This window comes from Rhincodon typus, chromosome 42 (assembly GCF_021869965.1).
Source record: "Rhincodon typus isolate 14 chromosome 42, sRhiTyp1.1, whole genome shotgun sequence".
In the NCBI taxonomy this organism is placed as follows: domain Eukaryota; kingdom Metazoa; phylum Chordata; class Chondrichthyes; order Orectolobiformes; family Rhincodontidae; genus Rhincodon; species Rhincodon typus.
The window spans coordinates 5,558,970-5,578,921 of NC_063373.1; the positions used below are offsets into that span (position 1 = coordinate 5,558,970).

The 19,952-nt window shown below is 47.0% G+C and overlaps 1 protein-coding gene and 1 pseudogene across 1 annotated transcript in view; both read right to left on the bottom strand.

Moving 5' to 3' along the window:
• Positions 1-4,141: 4,141 nt before the first annotated feature.
• Positions 4,142-13,656, bottom strand: LOC125487452 (annotated as a pseudogene).
• A 3,873-nt stretch (positions 13,657-17,529) lies between these two features.
• The window catches only part of LOC109925654 (zinc finger protein 226-like), a gene marked incomplete at its 5' end in the record, with an annotated part of 9,445 nt that continues 7,022 nt past the window's right edge, over positions 17,530-19,952 (bottom strand). Inside the window, one exon of the mRNA XM_048619095.1 lies at positions 17,530-18,679. Within this exon, the coding sequence (XP_048475052.1) occupies positions 17,882-18,679 (798 nt within the window). The remainder of the gene's footprint in view (positions 18,680-19,952) is intronic.

Sequence of the window (19,952 nt, forward strand, 5' to 3'; positions counted from 1 at the left end):
CCCCCCCCACAACCCCCCACCCTTCTATTCCCATGGCCTGGACGCTACGGGGCAATTTAGCCAACACACCCTAACCTGCACGTCCTTGGACTGGGAGGATGTGGAGAGACCAGAGGAAACCCTCACAGATATTGGGGGAGGGGAGAGAATGTGCAAACTCCACACAGACGGGTGGCCCGAGGATGGGATCGAACCCGGGTCCCTGGTGCTGTGAGGCTAACCGCTGAGCCACCGCCCAAGTAGTTTGTTCCCACAGCCGTCTCACACCCCTGTTACTCAGGAGCACTCCCCCACCCCGCCTTTCCCGTGTGAAAGGCTGTCATTCAGCATGGTGGCTCAGTGGTTAGCACTGCTGCCTCACAGCGCCAGGAACCTGGGTTCGATCCCACCCTCGGGGCGACTCTCTGTGTGGAGTTTGCACATTCGTCCCCCCTTGTGCCTGCGTGGGGTTTCCTCCCACAGTCCAAAGATGTGCAGGATAGCTGGATTGGCTGAGCTAAATTGCCCCGTAGTGTCCAGGGATGCGTAGATTAGGTGGGTTACAGGGGGGGATGGGTCTGGGTGGGACACTCTGAGATTCGGTGTGGACTTGTTGCGCCGAAGGGCCTGTTTGCACAACGTAGGATCTTTGATTTCTACGACCCTCCTGTTAGTAAAGTTTAAACTCACTCAGAAGCCGCGTTGAATTAAAGACGAGCAACTCACCTTCCCATCCAGTAAGAAGAGGAAGGAAGGGGAGTTCTGTAAAATGCGGACAGAGAACTCAGTGATTTCTCCCCTGAGGTGAGGCTGTTTGAGGCCATTACCGTGTCAGATGTTGTATGAATTATGCTGAAATAAACTCGCCATTTTGATAACATCAGGCTCTGCTCCCTGCTGTAATTAACACTCATGTTCAAAGGTGATGTGAGGGGCAAGTTTTGGTTTTGCACAGGAGGTATCTGGAAAGCTCTGCTAGGGGGTGGGTGGTGAAGGTAGATGCGACAGGGGCTTTTAGCTAAGCACATGAATGTGCAACAAATGGAGGGATGTGGACAATGGCGGGCAGAAGGGATTAGTTTAATTTGAAGAATGGTCCTGACCCGAAACGTCAGCTTTTCTGCTCCTCTGATGCTGCCTGGCCTTGCTGTGTTCCTCCAGCTCCACACTGTGCAATCTCTTGACTCCAGCGTCGGCAGTTCTTACTATCTCTTGAGTTTAAATTGGCGACCTGTTCAGCACAGCGTCGTCGGCCGAAGGGCCTGAGCCTGTTCTATCCGTCTCTGCTGGTCTACAGTGGGGTGGTCTACGGCTGGTCTACAGTGGGACTCGCTGTGGTGGTTCTCTATGAAGTTGCTCTCCCCGCTCTGGCTGAACTCCTGGAGAACTCTGGTTACGTTTTTCACAGCTTCACAAAGACTTGTTACCTGAAACTTGTAACCAGTAAATGGCATGTCTAGGGCCTGACTTGCGGCCTGGCACCTTGATGACTGCCAAGAACTGAATTCATCAGGTTGAACGAACGTGAGAAGCAGGATAAGGAAGAGGCGTTCTGACCTGTAAAGCTCATCCATCTCTTGAAACATGCACACGGATTGAGCTTGCCTTCATTGCTCAGGCCTGTGAGTGTAGGAGTTGGGACATTGGTGAGGCCCCTTCTGGAGTGCTGTGTCTGGTTAGAGGAAGGATATGATTAAGCAGAAGAAGGATCAAAAGAGATTTATCCGGACGTTGCTGGGAATGGAGTTATGAGGAGAGGCTGGGATGTTTATCCACTGGAGTGTAGGAAGTTGAGGGATGACCTTTATAGAGGTTTATAAAATTGAGGTGGAGGTGCTGGTGTTGGACTGGGGTGGACAAGGTCAAAAATCACATGACGCCAGGTTATAGTCCAACAGGTTTATTTGAAAATGCTAGCTTTCAGAGCTCTGCTCAAAGCGCGTGTTTTAAAATAAACCTGTTGTGGAGTATAGAGATAACAAGGTGTAGAGCTGGATGAACATAGCAGGCCAAGCAGCATCAGAGGAGCAGGAAGGCTGACGTTTCGGGCCTAGACCCTTCTTCAGAAATGGGGGAGGGGAAGGGGGTTTCTGAAATAAATAGGGAGAGAGGGGGAGGCGGATAGAAGACGGATAGAGGAGCACTGAGGTTTTTCTGGAGGAAGGAGGGTAACTTCTTCAGGGTAGGCATCCTTAGAAGAGGCTTCGCAGTGGGGTTAAGTGTTCCTCCATCCATCTTCCATCCGCTTCCCCCTCTTTCCCTATTTATTTCAGAAACCCCTTCCCCTCCCGCATTTCTGAAGAAGGGTCTAGGTCCGAAACGTCAGCTTTCCTGCTCCTCTGATGCTGCTTGGCCTGCGGTGTTCATCCAGCTCGACACCTTGTTATCTCAGATTCTCCAGCATCTGCAGTTCCTACTATCTCTGAAACAATTTTAACCCCACTGCGAAGCCTCTTCTAAGTATGCCTACCCTGAAGAAGTTACCCTCCTCCCTCCGGAAAAACCTCAGTGCTCCTCTATCCATCTTCTATCCGCCTCCCCCTCTCCCTATTTATTTCAGAAACCCCCTTCCCCTCCCCCATTTCTGAAGAAGGGTCTAGGCCCGAAACGTCAGCCTTCCTGCTCCTCTGATGCTGCTTGGCCTGCTGTGTTCATCCAGCTCTACACCTTGTTATCTCAGATTCTCCAGCATCTGCAGTTCCTACTGTTGTGGAGTGTAACCTGGCATCGTGTGATTTTTGACCTAAAATTATGAGGGGCTTGAATAGGGTTAGTGGTAGGTGTCTTCTCCCTCGGATGGGGAGGCGGGGTTCAAGGCCAGGGGGCACGTTTTTAAGGTGAGAGGAGAAGGATTTTAACAAAGACATAAGCAGACTGGTTCATGTGTGGAATGAATTTCCAGAGGAAGTGGTGAATGTGGGTACAGTTACAACATATAAAAGATATTTGTATAAGGACATGAATAAGAAATGTTTGGAGGGATATGGGCCAAGCGCAGGCAGGTGGGACTAGTTTAGTTTGCAATTATGGTCAGCATGGACTGGTTGGACTGAAGGGTCTGTTTCCATGCTGTATGACTCTAAACACAGCTCCCTGAAGTTGAGAATTCCAAAGATTCACAGCCTAGAGACTCCAGAAATTTCTCATCAGTTCAGTCCTTGATGGTACTAAATAGTAGTACGTCTTCTTCGCTCTTGTACCCCAATCTCCTTGTAATAAAAAGCTAACAAACCAGAAACCTTCTTAACTGTTTAAGAGTGCCTGTATTGTTAGCTTTCTGTGAGTCCTAGTCATACAGCACAGAAACAGGCCCTTCGACCTTGTAAATCTTTTCTGCGCTCTCTCAAGTTTAACGACATCTTTCCTATGGCAGAGACACCAGAGCTGAACACAGTATTCTAGAAAAAGAAGACAGGGAGACGGAGAGACAGAGAAGATAGAGATCGGTCTGGTTATCTATGCAGCCATGTTGTCCAAGAACAGGGCACCAAAAGGAACATAACATTAGCAATGAGAGGTTCGGGGGAATCTGTTTGGACTGAATCAATCAACTCTCATCACTTAGGCAAATATGAATGGATCTGACTGAACTTGTAAAAGGCTGTCAAATTTGATAATGTTATATTTGGAGAAGGTCACTAATATGGTAACAAGAGAATGTTTGAGGATGAGGGGAGTCCAAAACTAGAGGGCACAGGTTTAAGGTGAGAGGGGAAAGATTTAAAAGGGACCTAAGGGGCAACCTTTTCATGCAGAGGGTGGTGCGTGTGTGGAACGAGCTGCCAGAGGAAGTGGTAGAGGCTGGTACAATTACAAAATTTAAAAGGCATCTGGATGGGTATAGGAATGGGAAGGGTTGAGAGGGATATGGACCAAATGCTGGCAAATGGGACTAGATCAGATTGGGATACCTGGTCGGCGCGGACTGAAGGGTATGTTTCCGAGCTCTATGACTCTTTGACTTTGATTTTAGAGATTCTGGGTGTGTTACCCATTCGCTGGATCCCAAAGCTGGGCTAGAAGGTGGGGTTTAGCTGCGCGAGTAACCAAAGTACTAATGGTGAAACAAGAGGAGAGAGAGAGTCCCGAAACGGAACAGTGAATAACAGGAGATGAATACTCTCCTCTTCCACTGAAGAAATATGGACAAGCACACAATGTGTCTCCACAAAAGCTGATTTATTTGACGTCTTCCAGGAATATTAAACTCCAGCCTGGTTAAAGGGGTCAGTGACATTAGCACGTGATCGACAACAGAATCTGAACCTTGCGTCCGCACTCACTGGGGTCTCAGCAAGTGAGACGGACTGAGGGAATCCCTTTGCCAAAACACGGAAGGTGAGTGGCCTCTTCCCCCAGTGAGAGGGCCTCAGCTTCCTGCTTGAAGCGCACACCGCCCTCGCACGGCATTTTGAAGGGCTACTTGACGGTGTGAGCACGCTGATGCGAAGTGAGGGTGCTCAACCGAGTCAGTCCCTTCCCGCACACGGGGCAGGTGAACGGCCTCTCCCCGGTGTGAACCCGCTGGTGCCTCAGCAGGGTGGATGACTGGATGAAGCCTTTCCCGCACACCGAGCAGGTGAAGGGCTTCCTGCCCGTGTGAGTTTGCCGGTGCCTCATCAGGGTGGAGGACTGAGCGAAGCCCTTCCCGCACTCGGGGCAGGTGTACGGCCTCTCCCCGGTGTGAGTCTGCTGGTGCTGCATCAGGTGGTTCCTCCTTTTGAAGGTTTTCTCGCACTCGAAACATTTCAGCGGCCTCCTGTTGGAGTGAGCCCGTTGGTGGGCCAGCAAGTGTTGCAACTGAGTGAACCCTTTCCCGCACTCGGAGCAGATGAATGGCCTCTCCCCGGTGTGGCTGCGTCGATGGGTTTCCAGATGGGATGGGTAATCAAATCCCTTCCCGCAATCTCCGCATTTCCACCGCTTCGCCATGCTGCGATCTTCCCCGTGTCTCTCCAGGTTGGATCGTGGGTTGAATCCTTACCCGCAGCTGCTGTGAATGACGCTATGTCTTCTTCTGTCTGTGTAACTCTTACTAGAGTTAGGTCACCGCAGCGTTCTCACAGCTGAATAAGAGTTTTGACTCCAGTCCTGCTGACAGTTTCCCACAGCCAGAGCTAAGATTTCTCCTTCCACGTCCTGAAACGGTTTGAGTGACTCACCCAGAGCTTGGCAGGGGGTACGGTTTCAGCTTAGCATCTGCAAATCCTTCCCTTCTAATCACCTGTAGCAGGAAATTACATAACTCATCAGTCTGAATATAGTCATGCAGCATGGAAACAAAGCCTTTGGTCCAACCAGTCCACGCCGACCATAGTCCCATACTAAACTGGTCCTGCCTGCCTGCATTTGGCCCATATCCTTGTAAGCCTTTCCAATTTATGCACTTATGCAAATGTATTTTCAATGTTATAACTGTATTCACGTCCACTACTTCCTCTGGAAGCTCATTCCACACATGAATGACTATGTGTAAAAAAAACTGCCCCTTAGGTCTTTTTTTAAATCATTTTTTCTCTCAAAATATTTCTCCTCTCTTAACAATATGCCCCATAACCTTGAAATCCACACCCCCTCCCCCCCCACCCTAGGGGAAAGACACCAGCCATTCATCTTATCTATACCCCTCATGATTTTACAAACCTCACCCCTCAACCTCCTACACTCCAGTGAAAAAATGTCCCAGCCTATCCAGCCTCTCTTTATAATGCAAACCCTCCATTCCTTGCAGCATCCTGGTCAAATTTTCCTGAACCTTCTCCGGCTTAATACTATCCTTTCTAAAGCAGGCCAAACAGAACAGGGCTTAAATACAAAGTCAAAATTCAGAACAGACATCTAGGGAGCATGCTTATTTACTAGAGTGTAAAGATGGTGGGATGCTGGTAATGTCACTGTATCGATAACCCAAGAAAATGGTTCAGATCACACCATGGGAGAAGGTGCAATATAAATTTCAATTGAATAAATTTGTAAGCAGACTATGGCCGATTACCAATTGTCATAAACATTCATCTGGTCCACTAATGTTCTTCAGGGAACTTCTCATTGGTAACCTTACCAGCATTTATGTCTCTCTCAGCTTATCATTAGCAATCTCTTTGTTTGCCCATCCACTTTTTTTCTCTCTCTGGGCACCCTCATACTTTATTCACTCCCTATGCCCCACCATTATCAGCATAAATACCGACTTTTCCCAGCTATTTTCAGTCTGACAAAGGATCACTAGTCTTGAAACATTAAACTGTTAGACCTGTAGGGTTTCTCCAGCACTTCCTGGTTTTTGTTTCAGAATTCCAGCACCCACAGTTCTTCATTAATAATTGAAATAAATTTGCCATCCTTACCTGGTCTGGCCTACCTGTGACCCATTGCAATGCTCATTCCCTTTGCAATGACCCAGACAGTCACTCAGTTGCAGGGGCATGAGAGTCACCTCTTTGTTTTTATGTGTTACAGATATTTTGTAACTAAGCCGACTACTGAGATGTTCTTACACACCTCTGGAGCAGGAGGGAGCCGAACCAGAATCTGCCAGTTCAAAGACCAGCACACTGCCACTCCTTCCCTCTCTCCCCCTAACCCAGACACTGTACAAACCATTCTCCGCTCACCGTGACCCTGGGCCTTTCACGGAGCCCCGCCTACCCATTCATTCGGATTGGTTGGAGGTCCAGGCCCATCTCTCCCGTTCATTTCGATTGGTTGGAGGACCGGCCGCACTACCCAGTCTTCCAGGCCCGCCCCGCTCTCCTTCATTCTCATTGGTCGGAAAACACACACGTCCCTCCAGTCCCGCCCACTCTTTATTCCGATTGGTTGGAGGACCAACCGGTACCACGGTCCTCCAGCCCCGCCCCCTCATTCACCCCGATTGGTTTGGAGGACCGTCCGCTCCCGCTCAGCGCTCCAGTACTGCTCAACGCCCTTATCTCCGATTGGTTGAGTTACCAGCCGGAACCATGAAGCTCCAGCCCCGCCCTCTCATTCGCACCGATTTGTTGGAGGACCGGCCGCTCTCGAGCAGTCTTCCAGTCCCGCCCCCTCTCCCTATTGGCCCGCAGCTGCCGCCAATCACCCCGCGTCAGGGGCGGGGCTGAGTATGTGCAGTTTGGGTATTTAGGAACCCAGATCTGATCGATGTGGTGGGTTATGTTGGAACCTGTCACGAATATTACGAATATTTCAGAACGACCCAGTGGCCCCACGCCCTTGCGTGCCGACGCCGGGTTTGACGCGGGGCAGCGCAATCCGTCACTTATTCCCGGTCGAAGACCTCGAGCTGCGGCCGCCATCTTTATAGGGGCAAACCTCAGCTTCAGGCACACGTCAGCGCCATCTTTGTAGGGGGCAACGTCCCGCGGAGGGCTTGCGCCTGGATGCCCGGGCTGGTCGCATGATCATTGGCAGATGCTGGCAGACCTGCTGAGCTTTTCCAGCAACTTTGTTTGTGTACATGATCATTGGCAATGCGAAAGTAGAGGAAGGGGGGCTTCAGATGGTTCTCTCAGCCATTTCTATCACTCATTGCAGGAGATTGTGATTTATTTTTCTCAGGCTATTGGCTGAGCCAGGATTCATTACAATATCCCTGGAGAAGGTGATGGTGAGCTGCCGTTTATATTTGCACTTCTCATTGGAGTGTCAGGAGGGAATGAGTGACAGTCTTTTTCCAAAAAAAAAAGCAGAAATTGCTTGAAAATCTCAGCAGGTCTGCCCAGCATCTGTGGAGAGAAATCCATTTAGGGTCCAGTGACCCTTCCTCAAAACTAACAGATTTAAGAACAGCTTCTTCCCCACTGTTATCAGACTTCTGATTGGTCTTTTCATATATTAGAGGTGATCTTTCTCCGCACCATCTCTGTAGCTGTTACACTATATTCTGCATTCTATTCTGTTACTTTGATGTACCTATGTAAGGTATGATTTGTCTGGACAGCACACAATACAATAGAGACACACAGCATGGAAACAGACCCTTCAGTCCAACCAGTTTATGCCAACCATAATCCCAAACTAAAATAGTCTGACCTGCCTGCATTTGGCCCATATCCCTCTTTTTCATGTACTTATCCAAATGTCTTTTAAATGTTGTAATTGTACCAGCATCCACCACTTATAGAATCTTAGAGATGTACAGCATGGAAACAGACCCTTCAGTGCAACTCGTCCATGCCAACCAGATATCCTAAATTAATCTAGTCCCATTTGCCAGTATTTGGCCCATATCCCTTCCTATTCATGTACCCATCCAGATGCTTTTTAAATGTTGTAATTGTACCAGCCTCCACCACTTCCTCTGGCAGTTTGTTCTATACAAGCACCATCCTCTGCAAGAAAATGTTGCCACTTACCTCTGGAAGCTCATTCCACATGTGAACCACTCTGAGTTTTTTTTAAATGCCCCTCCTGTCCTTTATAGAATCTTTCTTCTCTCACCTTAAAAATATGCCCCCCAGTCTTGAAATCCACCGCCCAGGGAACAGACACCTGCCATTCATTTCTCCCCCCTCGTGATTTTATAAATCTCTATAAGGTCACCTCTCAACCTCCTGCGCTCCAGTGAAAGAAGTCCCAGCTTCTCTTTATAACTCAACAATACTTTTCACTGTATCTCAGTACGTGACAACAAGAAATCAAATCTGGTTACTGGCTTGATCCAGCTGAGTTTCACAACATGATCTTGTGTTGTTTTTTATTTTTTTTTTTCTCTCTGTTTTTAAAGTAATTCTACACGGTGCTCGAATGACCCAACATCGTGTCAGGACCTGATAGAGTCTCCTGGACGTTTTCTTTCACATGGAAGGAGAGAAACTGTATGTGTGTCTTAATTGCGGACAGGGCTTTAGCCAGTCCCCCTGGCCTGTCAAAACACGGGTGCATGACAGCAGGCAGAGACCGTGGAAATGCTGGAACTGTGGGAAGGTTTTTGGTTACCAATTTCAGGCTGGGGATTCATCGGTACCGTCACACCGGGGCGAAGCCGTTCACATGCTCCGTGCACGGGAAAGCATTCACTCGGACAGCCCACTTTCTGAAACACCAGCCAAAGCACAAATAGCCGCTGGGAATATTGCGGCAAGTAACTCATCTCCTGACTCCTCAAAGCCTGTCCACCATCTACAAGGCACAAGGCAGGAGTATGATGGAATACTCCCCACTTGCCTGGATGAGTGCAGCCCCAACAACACTCAAGAAGCTTGACCCCATCCAGGACAAAGCAGCATGCTTGATTGGCACTACATCCACAAACACCCACTCCCTCCACCACCGACGCTCAGTAGCAGCAGTGTGTACTATCTACAAGATGCACTGCAGAAATTCACCAAAGATCCTCAGACAGCACCTTCCAAACCCATGACCACTTCCATCTAGAAGGACAAGCGCAGCATATATAAAGGAACACCCTTTGATCCCTTTAATGCTAAGAACTAACGAACAAGGACAGGCCTTACACAATTAAAAGTAGGGGCTTGGGTAGTGTTGTAAACAGAGAGACCTAGAGATTCAGATACATAATTCTTTGAAGTTTGCATCGCAGGTAGGATAGTTAAGAAGGCGTTTAGCACACTTGCCTTCATTGCTCAGTCTTTTCAGTATAGGAGTTGGGATGTCATGTTGAGGTTGTACGGGACATTGGTGAGGCCTCTTCTGGAGTATGGTGTCCAGTTCCGGTCGCCCTGTTGTAGGTAGGATATTATTAAGCTGGAGAGGGTTCAGAAGACATTTACCAGGATGTTGCTGGGAATGGAGGGTTTGAGTGAAAAGGAGAGGCTGGATAGACTGGGATATTTCAGTGCAGTGTCGGAGGTTGAGGGGCAACCTTATAGAGGTTTATAAAGTCATGACAGGTATAAATAAGGTGAATGGCAGGTGCCCTTTTCCTAGCATGGGGGATTGCAAGATTAGGGGGACAATTTTTAAGGTGAGAGGAGAAAGATTTTGTAAAAACATGAGGGGCAATTTATTTAGAGAGTAGTTCATGTATGAAATGAACATCCAGAGGAAGTGGTGGATGTGGGTACAGTTACAACATTTAAAAGACATTTGGATAAGTGTATGAATAAGAAAAATTTGGAGGGATATGGTCCAAGCAGGTGGGAGCAGTTTAGTTTGGGATTGGGGCAGCACAGATGAGTTGGACCGAAAGGTCTGTTTCTATGCTGCATCACTGACTTTATTTCACTTAGGTGAATTTGATTTTCCTTTAGTTTAATCATTATAGCATCATTTTACTCAACCACCTCTCACCTGAATCTCCTCTCAGAGTTTAAATGTTGCTTTCCTATTACTTTGGTATTTCCTGTGAATTGTGCAGATGATGAAATAAAAAGATGAAAGAAAACACGAGATAAAAAAAACTTTAACAAAATGTATCTTTATTTTCAATGAAACCCGAGTTCTGTCCTACACTACAATTATGAATAAGGCTTACAACAATTGATAAACTAAGCTAATACTGTTAGGTCTGGCTAATATGGTAGACACTTTATTGTTTCAATAAATCTTACTTAAAACATCTCCTACCCCAATGCAAGGAATTCCCACACGTACCTAATGACTTCATTCCATACAATGTCCACAAGTAACCATCAATTCAATGTGGGATATAATTAATCTCTGTCAATACAATTAATATCCGGTGGGCTCTAGTGGAGCAGTGGTAGGGGTCCCATCTCTGAGCTAAGAGGTCCAGGTTCAAGTTCCATCCACTCCAGAGGTGTGTACTAACTTCTCAGGACAAGCTCATTGGAAAATATTTACAATTAACGCCCGAGGAGCTCTTGCGACACAGCAGTAATGTCCCTCCTTCTGGGCCAGGGTAGCTGGGTCTGAGTCCAGAGGTGCATCATATGGCAACTGCTCTTCCCAAGCTCGCAAGAAACCACAGACAGTCTTGAACACAGCACAGTCTATCAGGAAAACCAGCCTTCTATCCATCAACTCCATCTATACATCCTGCTGCCTCAGAAAAGTAACCAACATAATCAAGATCCTTCTCACCCTCCATCAGGCAGGAGGTAGAAACGTTTGAATACACAGACAAACAGATTCAAGAACAACTTGTTCCCACTGTTATCAGACTTTTGAATGGACCCCTCAAATGTTAATGCTGATCTCTCTCTCCGCACCTTCTCTGTGGCTCTAACACTTTATTCTGCACTCTATTCTGCTACCCTGATGCACTTTGTATGGTACAATCTGGCTGCATAGCACACAAAACAACACTTCTCACTGTATCTTGGTACGTGTGACAACAATAAATCAAATCAAATCATAACATGTCTGAACCAGTCGATAAAAATAACTGCAAATAATGCCTATTGTCAGAGCAGCTAAATGCGCTTGAATCATTGCAAATTGAATGACGCAGTTAAGCCCTCCCTGTGCTGAGCAGAACCGTTCATCTCTCTCGCTGGTATGGACTTGGTGGTGTTTCTTCAGGCTGGATAGACCAACAAAATTCCTTTCCGATGCTCACCTGCTGCTACCCAGTGTGAACCTGCTGGTGTCGTCGTAGGTGGGATGACCGGGTGAAGGCTTTGCCGCACACGGAACAAGCGAACGGCCTCTCCCCGGTGTGGATGCGCCGGTGCTTCCAGAGGGTGGACGCATCAGCAAATCCCTTCCGGCAGACCAGGCAGGTGAAGGGCCTCTCCCCGGTGTGGACCCGGCGGTGGGCCAGCAGGCTGGTCGACCGGTTGAAGGCCTTGCCGCAGGTGGAGCAGGCGAACGGCTTCTCTCCGGTGTGAGCCATCCGGTGCTGCTCCAAGTTGGCGAGCCGGGTGAACTGCATCGCGCACACGGAGCAGGCAAAGCGCCGCTCGGCGGAGTGGACCGTGCGGTGGTTCTGCAGGGCAGACGGATCGCCGAATCCTTTGCCGCACTCGGAGCAGTTGAACGGCCTCTCGCCGCTGTGCACCCGCTGGTGTAGTCGCAGTTGAGATGGCTGAGCGAAGGCCTTCCCGCACTCAGAGCAGCGGAATGGTCTCTCCCCAGTGTGGACCCGCTGGTGAGTAATCAGGTGGGACGACTGAGTGAACCCCTTCCCGCACTCAGAGCAGCGGAACGGCCTCTCCCCGGTGTGGACCCGCTGGTGAGTAATCAGGTGGGACGACTGAGTGAACCCCTTCCCGCACTCAGAGCAGCGGAACGGCCTCTCCCCGGTGTGGACCTGCTGGTGAGTAATCAGGTGGGAGGACTGAGTGAACCCCTTCCCGCACACGGAGCAGCGGAACGGCCTCTCCCCGGTGTGGACCCGCCGGTGGGTCACCAAGTGGGACAAGTGAGTGAACCCGTTGCCGCACTCGCAGCATGTGAACGGCCTCTCCCCGGTGTGACTGCGTCGGTGAATCGCCAGTGCAGACGGGGATGAAAATTCCTTCCCACAGTCCCCACATTTCCACGGTTTCTCCATGGTGCAGGGGTCCCTGTGTCTCTCCTGGTTTGGCAATCAGTCGAAACTTCGTTTACATCCCAAACACAGGTATACTCTTTCCCGTTGTGAATGGTGCAATGCTTTCCTCTGTTTGGTCAGTGCACTGGAACACAATGTGGATTGTAGAAAAGTCCTTCAGTCACACTGATGTTTAAAACCTGTTGAAGCAGACAGAACAGACATACATTTCTCTTTCTTCATTTAAATGCCGATGATATTCCACTCCGATGAATTGAGTGACTCCGTAACATATTGACATATCTTTGTTTTGAGACTTGTGTGTGTGAATCTTCCCCTTTAATCAGCACGTAAAAGAAGTTTACACAAGTTGTCACTGTCAGTACATGATAGAAATTCATATTATGTGTGTATGTTATTTAATTTTAAAATGTGAGCTTTGGAAATTCATATTATGTGTATGCAAGTGTTATTAAAGCTCACATTATGTGTGTATGTACATGTTATTTAATTTTGAAAAGTAGTCATTATACATATTGTTTGTGATTAAAGATAGATAGGGGATGTGAGGAAGAATATTAATGAAGGAGGAATTGAGAATGATTTGGAACTCGCTGCCTACATGGTTATTGAAATTGGGGGCAATAAATTGTTACAAAATAAAATTAGATAAGAATTTGAAAGAAATAAACATGCAGCCTATTATTGTGTAGATATTATGTACCTACTATGTTAAAAGACTAGATATCATTAGAAAAGAAGCTTAGAAAATCATAAATAACGTGTCAAAATATACCACATAACACGAGACTCAATTGTCTTATTAATTGACAGATTACTGAAATGAGAAATTATCGCTTTAAGATGTGAACTTTAGGAAAGAGGCCATTCTTTTAGCCAAATTAATATATCAAGGTGAGGGAGCAAAGAATGTCAATGTATGGAAAAGAGAGACAAATTAACCGACCTTTGCCGAGCCTGCCTACTCCCTGGATTCACTTCCTGTCCCTTCAGTTGTTGCAAGGGAACAAGGGAACAAGGGAGCACTTTTCTCTCTCCCTCCCTCCTTCCTCACGGATCTACTTCCGCGTTGTGACGCCCACCAGTGGAGGGCGGGGCCTTCCCGAAGCCGCCAATAGGAATTACGGTGTTCGTTGGTGACGTCCTCGGGTTCCAGGCCAGCGGCGCGATCAGGGTCGCCCCGCCCCCACCCTTTGTTCGGCCTCCTGGGGCCACGGTTTCCAGGGCAACCGGCCCGGGCTGAAGCGAGAAGACGATCGGGGAGGGGGCACGCCCCCTGCTTCCCGGCGACGGCGGCTGCTCCCCAAGGGACCGATTGAGCCCCGCCCACATGCGGCACTGCGCTTGCTCCGGACAGCCGCCCCTTCCACCACCACCGCACCTCGTCTGCTCCGGACAGCGGGGACCACACTGCGCCTGTGCGCTGTTCTCCAGCTCAGGGCGTTTTGGATGGGAAGAGGAGGCTGCAAAATGTAAAATGACTTCCCTTCATTTCCCTCCACGTTTGATTTTCATGCAGCAGCAGGGTTTCTTTTTTGAGTTTCACGTGTTACGGAGGAGGAATAGCCAAACCCCTCTGATAATTAAACTAAAACACAAGCGCCAATCTGTTATGACGGGAGTAGAGGCTCCCCTCTCATAATTACCCCCCGCAACACCCAGAGAAGCTCGACTTTCCCCTCGTAATCTGTTAAAAGAGTGATTAAAAGAAAGATAATCCCTGATCTCCAATTTACAAATAACAAGAAACAATTTATTTATTTAACTAACAAGGAACAAATGAGCAGAGTTACTAACAAACTGAACAAGTTGCCCTAAGTACTATTTCCTAACTTTCTAAAATCTACTGGAATACTGTTCAAATAAACACAAGTCCAATTTAATAAACTCAATTAGTAAAAGAACAATGAATTATAACTTAATCTCTCCAAGTTCACAGACTGTCTTTTCCACTCTATTCACAAATGCCTTTCTTCCGTTAATTATACAATCAAGGATGTTTATATCTATAATTTCTTCAATGAGGACTCTGACCTAAAATACTGTGGTACCTTAAATTAATTAGGTGGCCTTTCTCTAAGAGCTGAATGATGCTAACTCTGGCATGTCGCAGATCGCTCTCTCGGATTTTCCAAATGCCCTTGTTTTATAAACCCATAGTGACTTAATCAAATTCTTATGATTGGTTTCAGGTTGTCAATACTATCAGATTTAAATTCAATTGGCTTTCTGTATCTAGGTGCTTGGTTTAAATTAATTAGCCAATTTCAATCTTGTTGTCTTGGGAAAAAAATGCTGCTTGGCTGTTCTATACAAAATGTTTCCATTAGGGCACTCGTGCACCTGTATTTATAAACTTCCAAACATAGACAAAGCACAAGCTCTTAAAGGGACCACAGCACTCTTTTCCCCACCATAATTTTTACCAAAACAAATTCTAATTTCCTGCCTTCCAATGCATGAATACTCTACCCAACTTCATAACAACATTAACTGAAACTTCCTCCTCCGTGCAGCATCTGTCAGTAAAGCAATTGCCAGACCTTCCCCAGGATTTAGAGAGCTGTGGGACTCTGGAGCTGGAAGTGTCAGACCTATTCAGGGATGAAATGCTGGGCATTTTATGCAACCTATTTTTCTTTCATGAGTTATTTCCAATGCAACTAATCCTGTCTAAGGTCAAAACTTTCTAATCTATTTACCAGGGGTTGAAAAACAGAGAAGCGAAGCATTTACATTTGAAGGGAAATCATCCCATTTTTGACCAAGAATCTGGCAGCAATAATAATAAAACTAAGAACTGCAGAGGGTCAAGACCTGGAAGAAAAACAGATGCATCACAGTGACTCCAGCAACACTGCAGGCTCTGAAACTCAAGAGATTCTGCAGGTGAGTTGTACTTCCTGCAGACAGTGATGTCATTGGCAGCATCTACAACTTCTCATACATACATGTGATGAAGCTGCCAATGGCATGGTTTCACTTAATATAGAAGGCATGGTTAGTAAATTCATAGATGACACCAAGTTTGGTGCTATAGTGGACAGGGGAAAAGATTATCTAAGATTACAAAGAGATCTTGATCAGTTAGGTCAATGGGTTGAAGAGTGACAGATGGAATTTAAATTGGATAAATGGGACGTATCGCATTTTGGTAAAACAAACAAGGGCAGGACTTATACAATGAACAGTAGAGCTTCAGGTAATGTTGTAGAACCAAGAGACCTAGGTATTCAGGTACATGATTCTTTGAAGTATGCCTCACACATAGGGTGGTTACAAAGGCATTTAGCTCCCTTGCCTTCTCGCTCAGACCTTTGAGTATTGGATTGGGATGTTAGGTTGAGGTCATACAGGATGTTGATGAGGCCTCATCTAGAGTGCTATGTCCAGTCCTGGTCTCACTGTCACAGGAAGGATATTATTAAGCTGGAGAGGGTTCAGAAGATATTTACCAGGATGTTGCCAGGAATGGAGGGTTTGAGTTATAAGAGGAGGTTGGGCAGGCTGGGAGCTATTTCACTGGAGCGAAGGAGGATGAGGGGGCAACCTTATAGAAGTTTAGAAAATCATTACAGGTATAGATGAGGTGACTGGTAGGTGTCTTCTCCCCAGGGTGGGAATTTCAAGACTAGGGGGTGTATTTTTCAAGGTGAGAGGAGAAAGATTTTATAAAGACATGAGGGGCAATTTATTTATATAGAAAGTGGTTCGTGTGTGGAATGAACCTCCAGAGGAAGTGGTGGATGCGGGTACAGATACAACGTTTAAAAACATTTGGATAAGTACATAAATGAGAAATGATGTGGAGGTGCCGACATTGGGCTGGGGTGGACAAAGTCAGAAGTTGCAGGACACCAGGTTATAGTCCAAAAGATTTATTTTAAGTCACAAGCTTTCGGAGCTTGTCCCTTTTTCAGGTGCAGTGACAAAGGGGCTGCGCTCTGAAAGTCTGTGATTTCAAATAAAGCTGCTGGACAATAACCTGGTGTTGTGTGACTTCTGACTATGAACAAGAAATGTTTGGAGGGATATGGTCCAAGCACAGGCAGGTGGGAGCAGTTTAGTTTGGGATTAGGGTCGGCACGGACGAGTTGAACCGAAAGGTCTGTTTCTGTGCTGCGTGACTCTATGACTTTATTTCACTTATGTGAATTTGATTTTCCCTTTAGTTTACTTATTGTAGCTTCATTTTACTTGACCAACCCTCACCTGAATTTCCTCTCAGAGTTGAAACGTTGCTTTCGCTTTATTTTGGTATTTCTTATGAATTGTGCAGATGAGGAGATAAAAAAGAAAAGACGAGATAAAAAAAAACTTTGACAAAAATGTATCTTTATTTTCAGCAAATCCTGAGTTCTATCCCACACTACAACTATTAATAAAGATTATGACTATTGATAAACTAAGCTAGTACTGATAGGTCTGACTAATACGGTATACACTTTATTGTTTCAAGAAATCTTACTTAAAACATCACTTACCCCAATGCAAGGAATTCCCACAAGTACCTCCTGACTCCATTTTCCATACAATGTGCTCAAGTAGCCATTGATTCACGTGGGATATAATTAATCTCAGTCAGTACAATTAATATCCAGAGGGCTCTAGTGGAGCAGTGGTAGTGTCCCTATCTTTGAGCCAGAGGGCCCGGGTTCAAGTTCCATCTTCTCCCAGTATGTACTAACTTCTCTGAACAAGCTCATTGGAAAATATCTACAATTAACATCCAGGGAGCTTGTAACACAGCAGTAATGTCCCTCCCTCTGGGCCAGGGTGGCTGAGTTCAAGTCCAGAGGTGCATCATATGGCAACTGCTCTTCCCAAGCTCGCGAGAAACTACAGAGAATCGTGAACACAGCCGAGTCGATCAGGCAAACCAGCCTTCTATCCATCGACTCCATGTATACATTCTGCTGCCTCAGAAAAGTAACCAACATAATCAAAGATCCTTCCCACCCTCCGCTTATACTCTCTTCCATTGGGCAGGAGGTAAAAAAGTTTGAATACACATCCATACAGATTCAAGAACAGCTTGTGTCCCATGCAAACAGTTTCAAAAACAGCTTGTTCCCTGCTGTTATCAGACTTTTGAACAGATTGCTCAAATGTTAATGCTGATCTCTCTCTCCGCACCTTCTCTGTGGTTCTAACGCTTTACTCTGCATTGTGTTCTGCTACCCTGATGGACTTTGTATGGTATGATCTGGCTGTATAGCACACAAAACAACACTTTTCACTGTATCTCGGTACATGTGACAACAATAAAACATATTGTGTCTGAACCACTCGATAAAAATAACTGCAAATAATGCCTATTGTCAGAGCAGCTAAATGCGCTTGAATCATTGCAAATTGAATGATTTAGTTATGCTCTTCTCACGTGCTAAGCAGAACCATTCGTCTCTCTCCCTGATATGGACTTGGCGGTCTTTCTTCAGGCTGGATAGACCAACAGAATTCCTTTCCGATGCTCACCTGCTGCTACCCGGTGTGAACCCGCTGGTGCAGTCGCAGGTGGGATGACCGGGTGAAGGCCTTGCCACATACAGAGCAAGCGAACGGCCTCTCCCCGGTGTGGATGCGCCGGTGCTTCCGCAGGCTGGACGCATCAGCAAATCCCTTCCGGCAGACCAGGCAGGTGAAGGGCCTCTCCCCGGTGTGGACCCGGCGGTGGGCCAGCAGGCTGGTCGACCGGGTGAAGGCCTTCCCACAGGCGGAGCAGGCGAACGGCTTCTCTCCGGTGTGAGCCATCTGGTGCCGCTGCAAGTTGGTGAGCCGGGTGAACTGCTTCCCGCACATGGAACAGGCAAAGCGCCGCTCGGCGGAGTGGACCGTGCGGTGGTTCTGCAGGGCAGACAGATCGCCGAATCCTTTGCCGCACTCGGAGCAGTTAAACGGCCTCTCGCCACTGTGCACCCGCTGGTGTAGTCGCACGTGAGATGGTTGACCGAAGGCCTTCCCACACTCAGAGCATCGGAACGGCCTCTCCCCAGTGTGGACCCGCTGGTGGGTAATCAGGTGGGATGACTGAGTGAACCCCTTCCCACACTCAGGGCATCGGAATGGCCTCTCCCCGGTGTGGACCCGCCGGTGGGTGACCAAATGGGATGAGTGAGTGAATCCGTTGCCGCACACGCAGCATGTGAACGGCCTCTCCCCGGTGTGACTGCGTCGGTGAATCGCCAGGGCAGACGGGGACGAAAATTCCTTCCCACAGTCCCCACATTTCCACGGTTTCTCCATGGCGGAGGAGTATTTGTGTCTCTCAAGGTTCGGCAATCAGTCGAAACTTTGCTCACACCCAAAACATGGATATACTCTTTCCTGGTCTGAATAGTGCGATGCTTTCCTCAGAGTGTAACAATTGGTCAGCGCACTGGAACACTGTGTGGAACGTTGGGTACTCCTTCAGTCACACTGATGTTTGAAACCTGTGGAAGCAGACAGAATGGACAAATATTTCTCTTCCTTGATTTATGTGCCGATGATATTCCACACTGATGAATTGAGTGACTCCGTAAGATATTGATGTAGTGTTTGTTCCGAGATTCGTTTGTGTGAATCCTCCTCTTTAATCAGCCTGTAAAAGGAGTTTACACAAGTTATCACTGCTGGTACATGATAGAAATTCATATTACGTGTGTACGTATGTATGTTATTTAATTTTAAAATGTGAGCTTTAGAAATTCATATTATATGTATGTAAGTGTTATTAAAGTTCATATTATGTGTATGTACATGTTATTTAAAGTTGGTCATTATGCATGCTGTTTGTGATTAAAAATACGTAGGGGATGTGAGGAAGAACATTATTGAGGCAGGAATTGAGAATGATCTGGAACTCGCTGCCTACATGGTTCTTGGAATTGGGGTCGATAAATTAGTACAAAATAAAATTGGATGAGCATTTGAAAGAAATAAACAGGTATCCTATTATTGTGTAGATATAATGTACCTACAGGACTATGTTAAAAGGCCAGAAATCTTATAAATGAACCTTAGAGAATCATAAATAACGTGTCAAATATTCACCAAATAACATCAGACTCAATTGTCTTATTAATTGACAGATTACTGAAATGAGAAATTACCCCTATAAGATGTGAACTTTAGGAAAGAGGCCATTCTTTTAGCCAAATTAATATGTCAAGGTAGGGGAGCAAAGCATGTCAATGTATGGAAAAGAGAGACAAGTTAACCGACCTTTGCAGAGCCTGGCTGCTCCCTGGACTTACTTCTTCTCCGTTCAGTTACTGCAAGCGAGCAGTATTCTCCCTCCCCCGACAAAGGATGAGAAAAGGAATGGAAAGTAGATGTTGCACAGAGGAGGAACTATCACTTTGAACCGCACAGGACAACTTCCGCATTGTGACGTCCCGGTGGAGGGTGGGGCCTGCCTGAAGTCGCCAATAGGAATCACAATACTCGTTGGTGACGTCTAGGGGTTCCAGCCCAGGCGCGCGGAAACGAAAGCCACGCCCCCACCCTTTGTTCCGCCTCCTGGAGCCACGGTTTCCAGGAGCCACGGTTTCCAGGAGCCACGGTTTCCAGG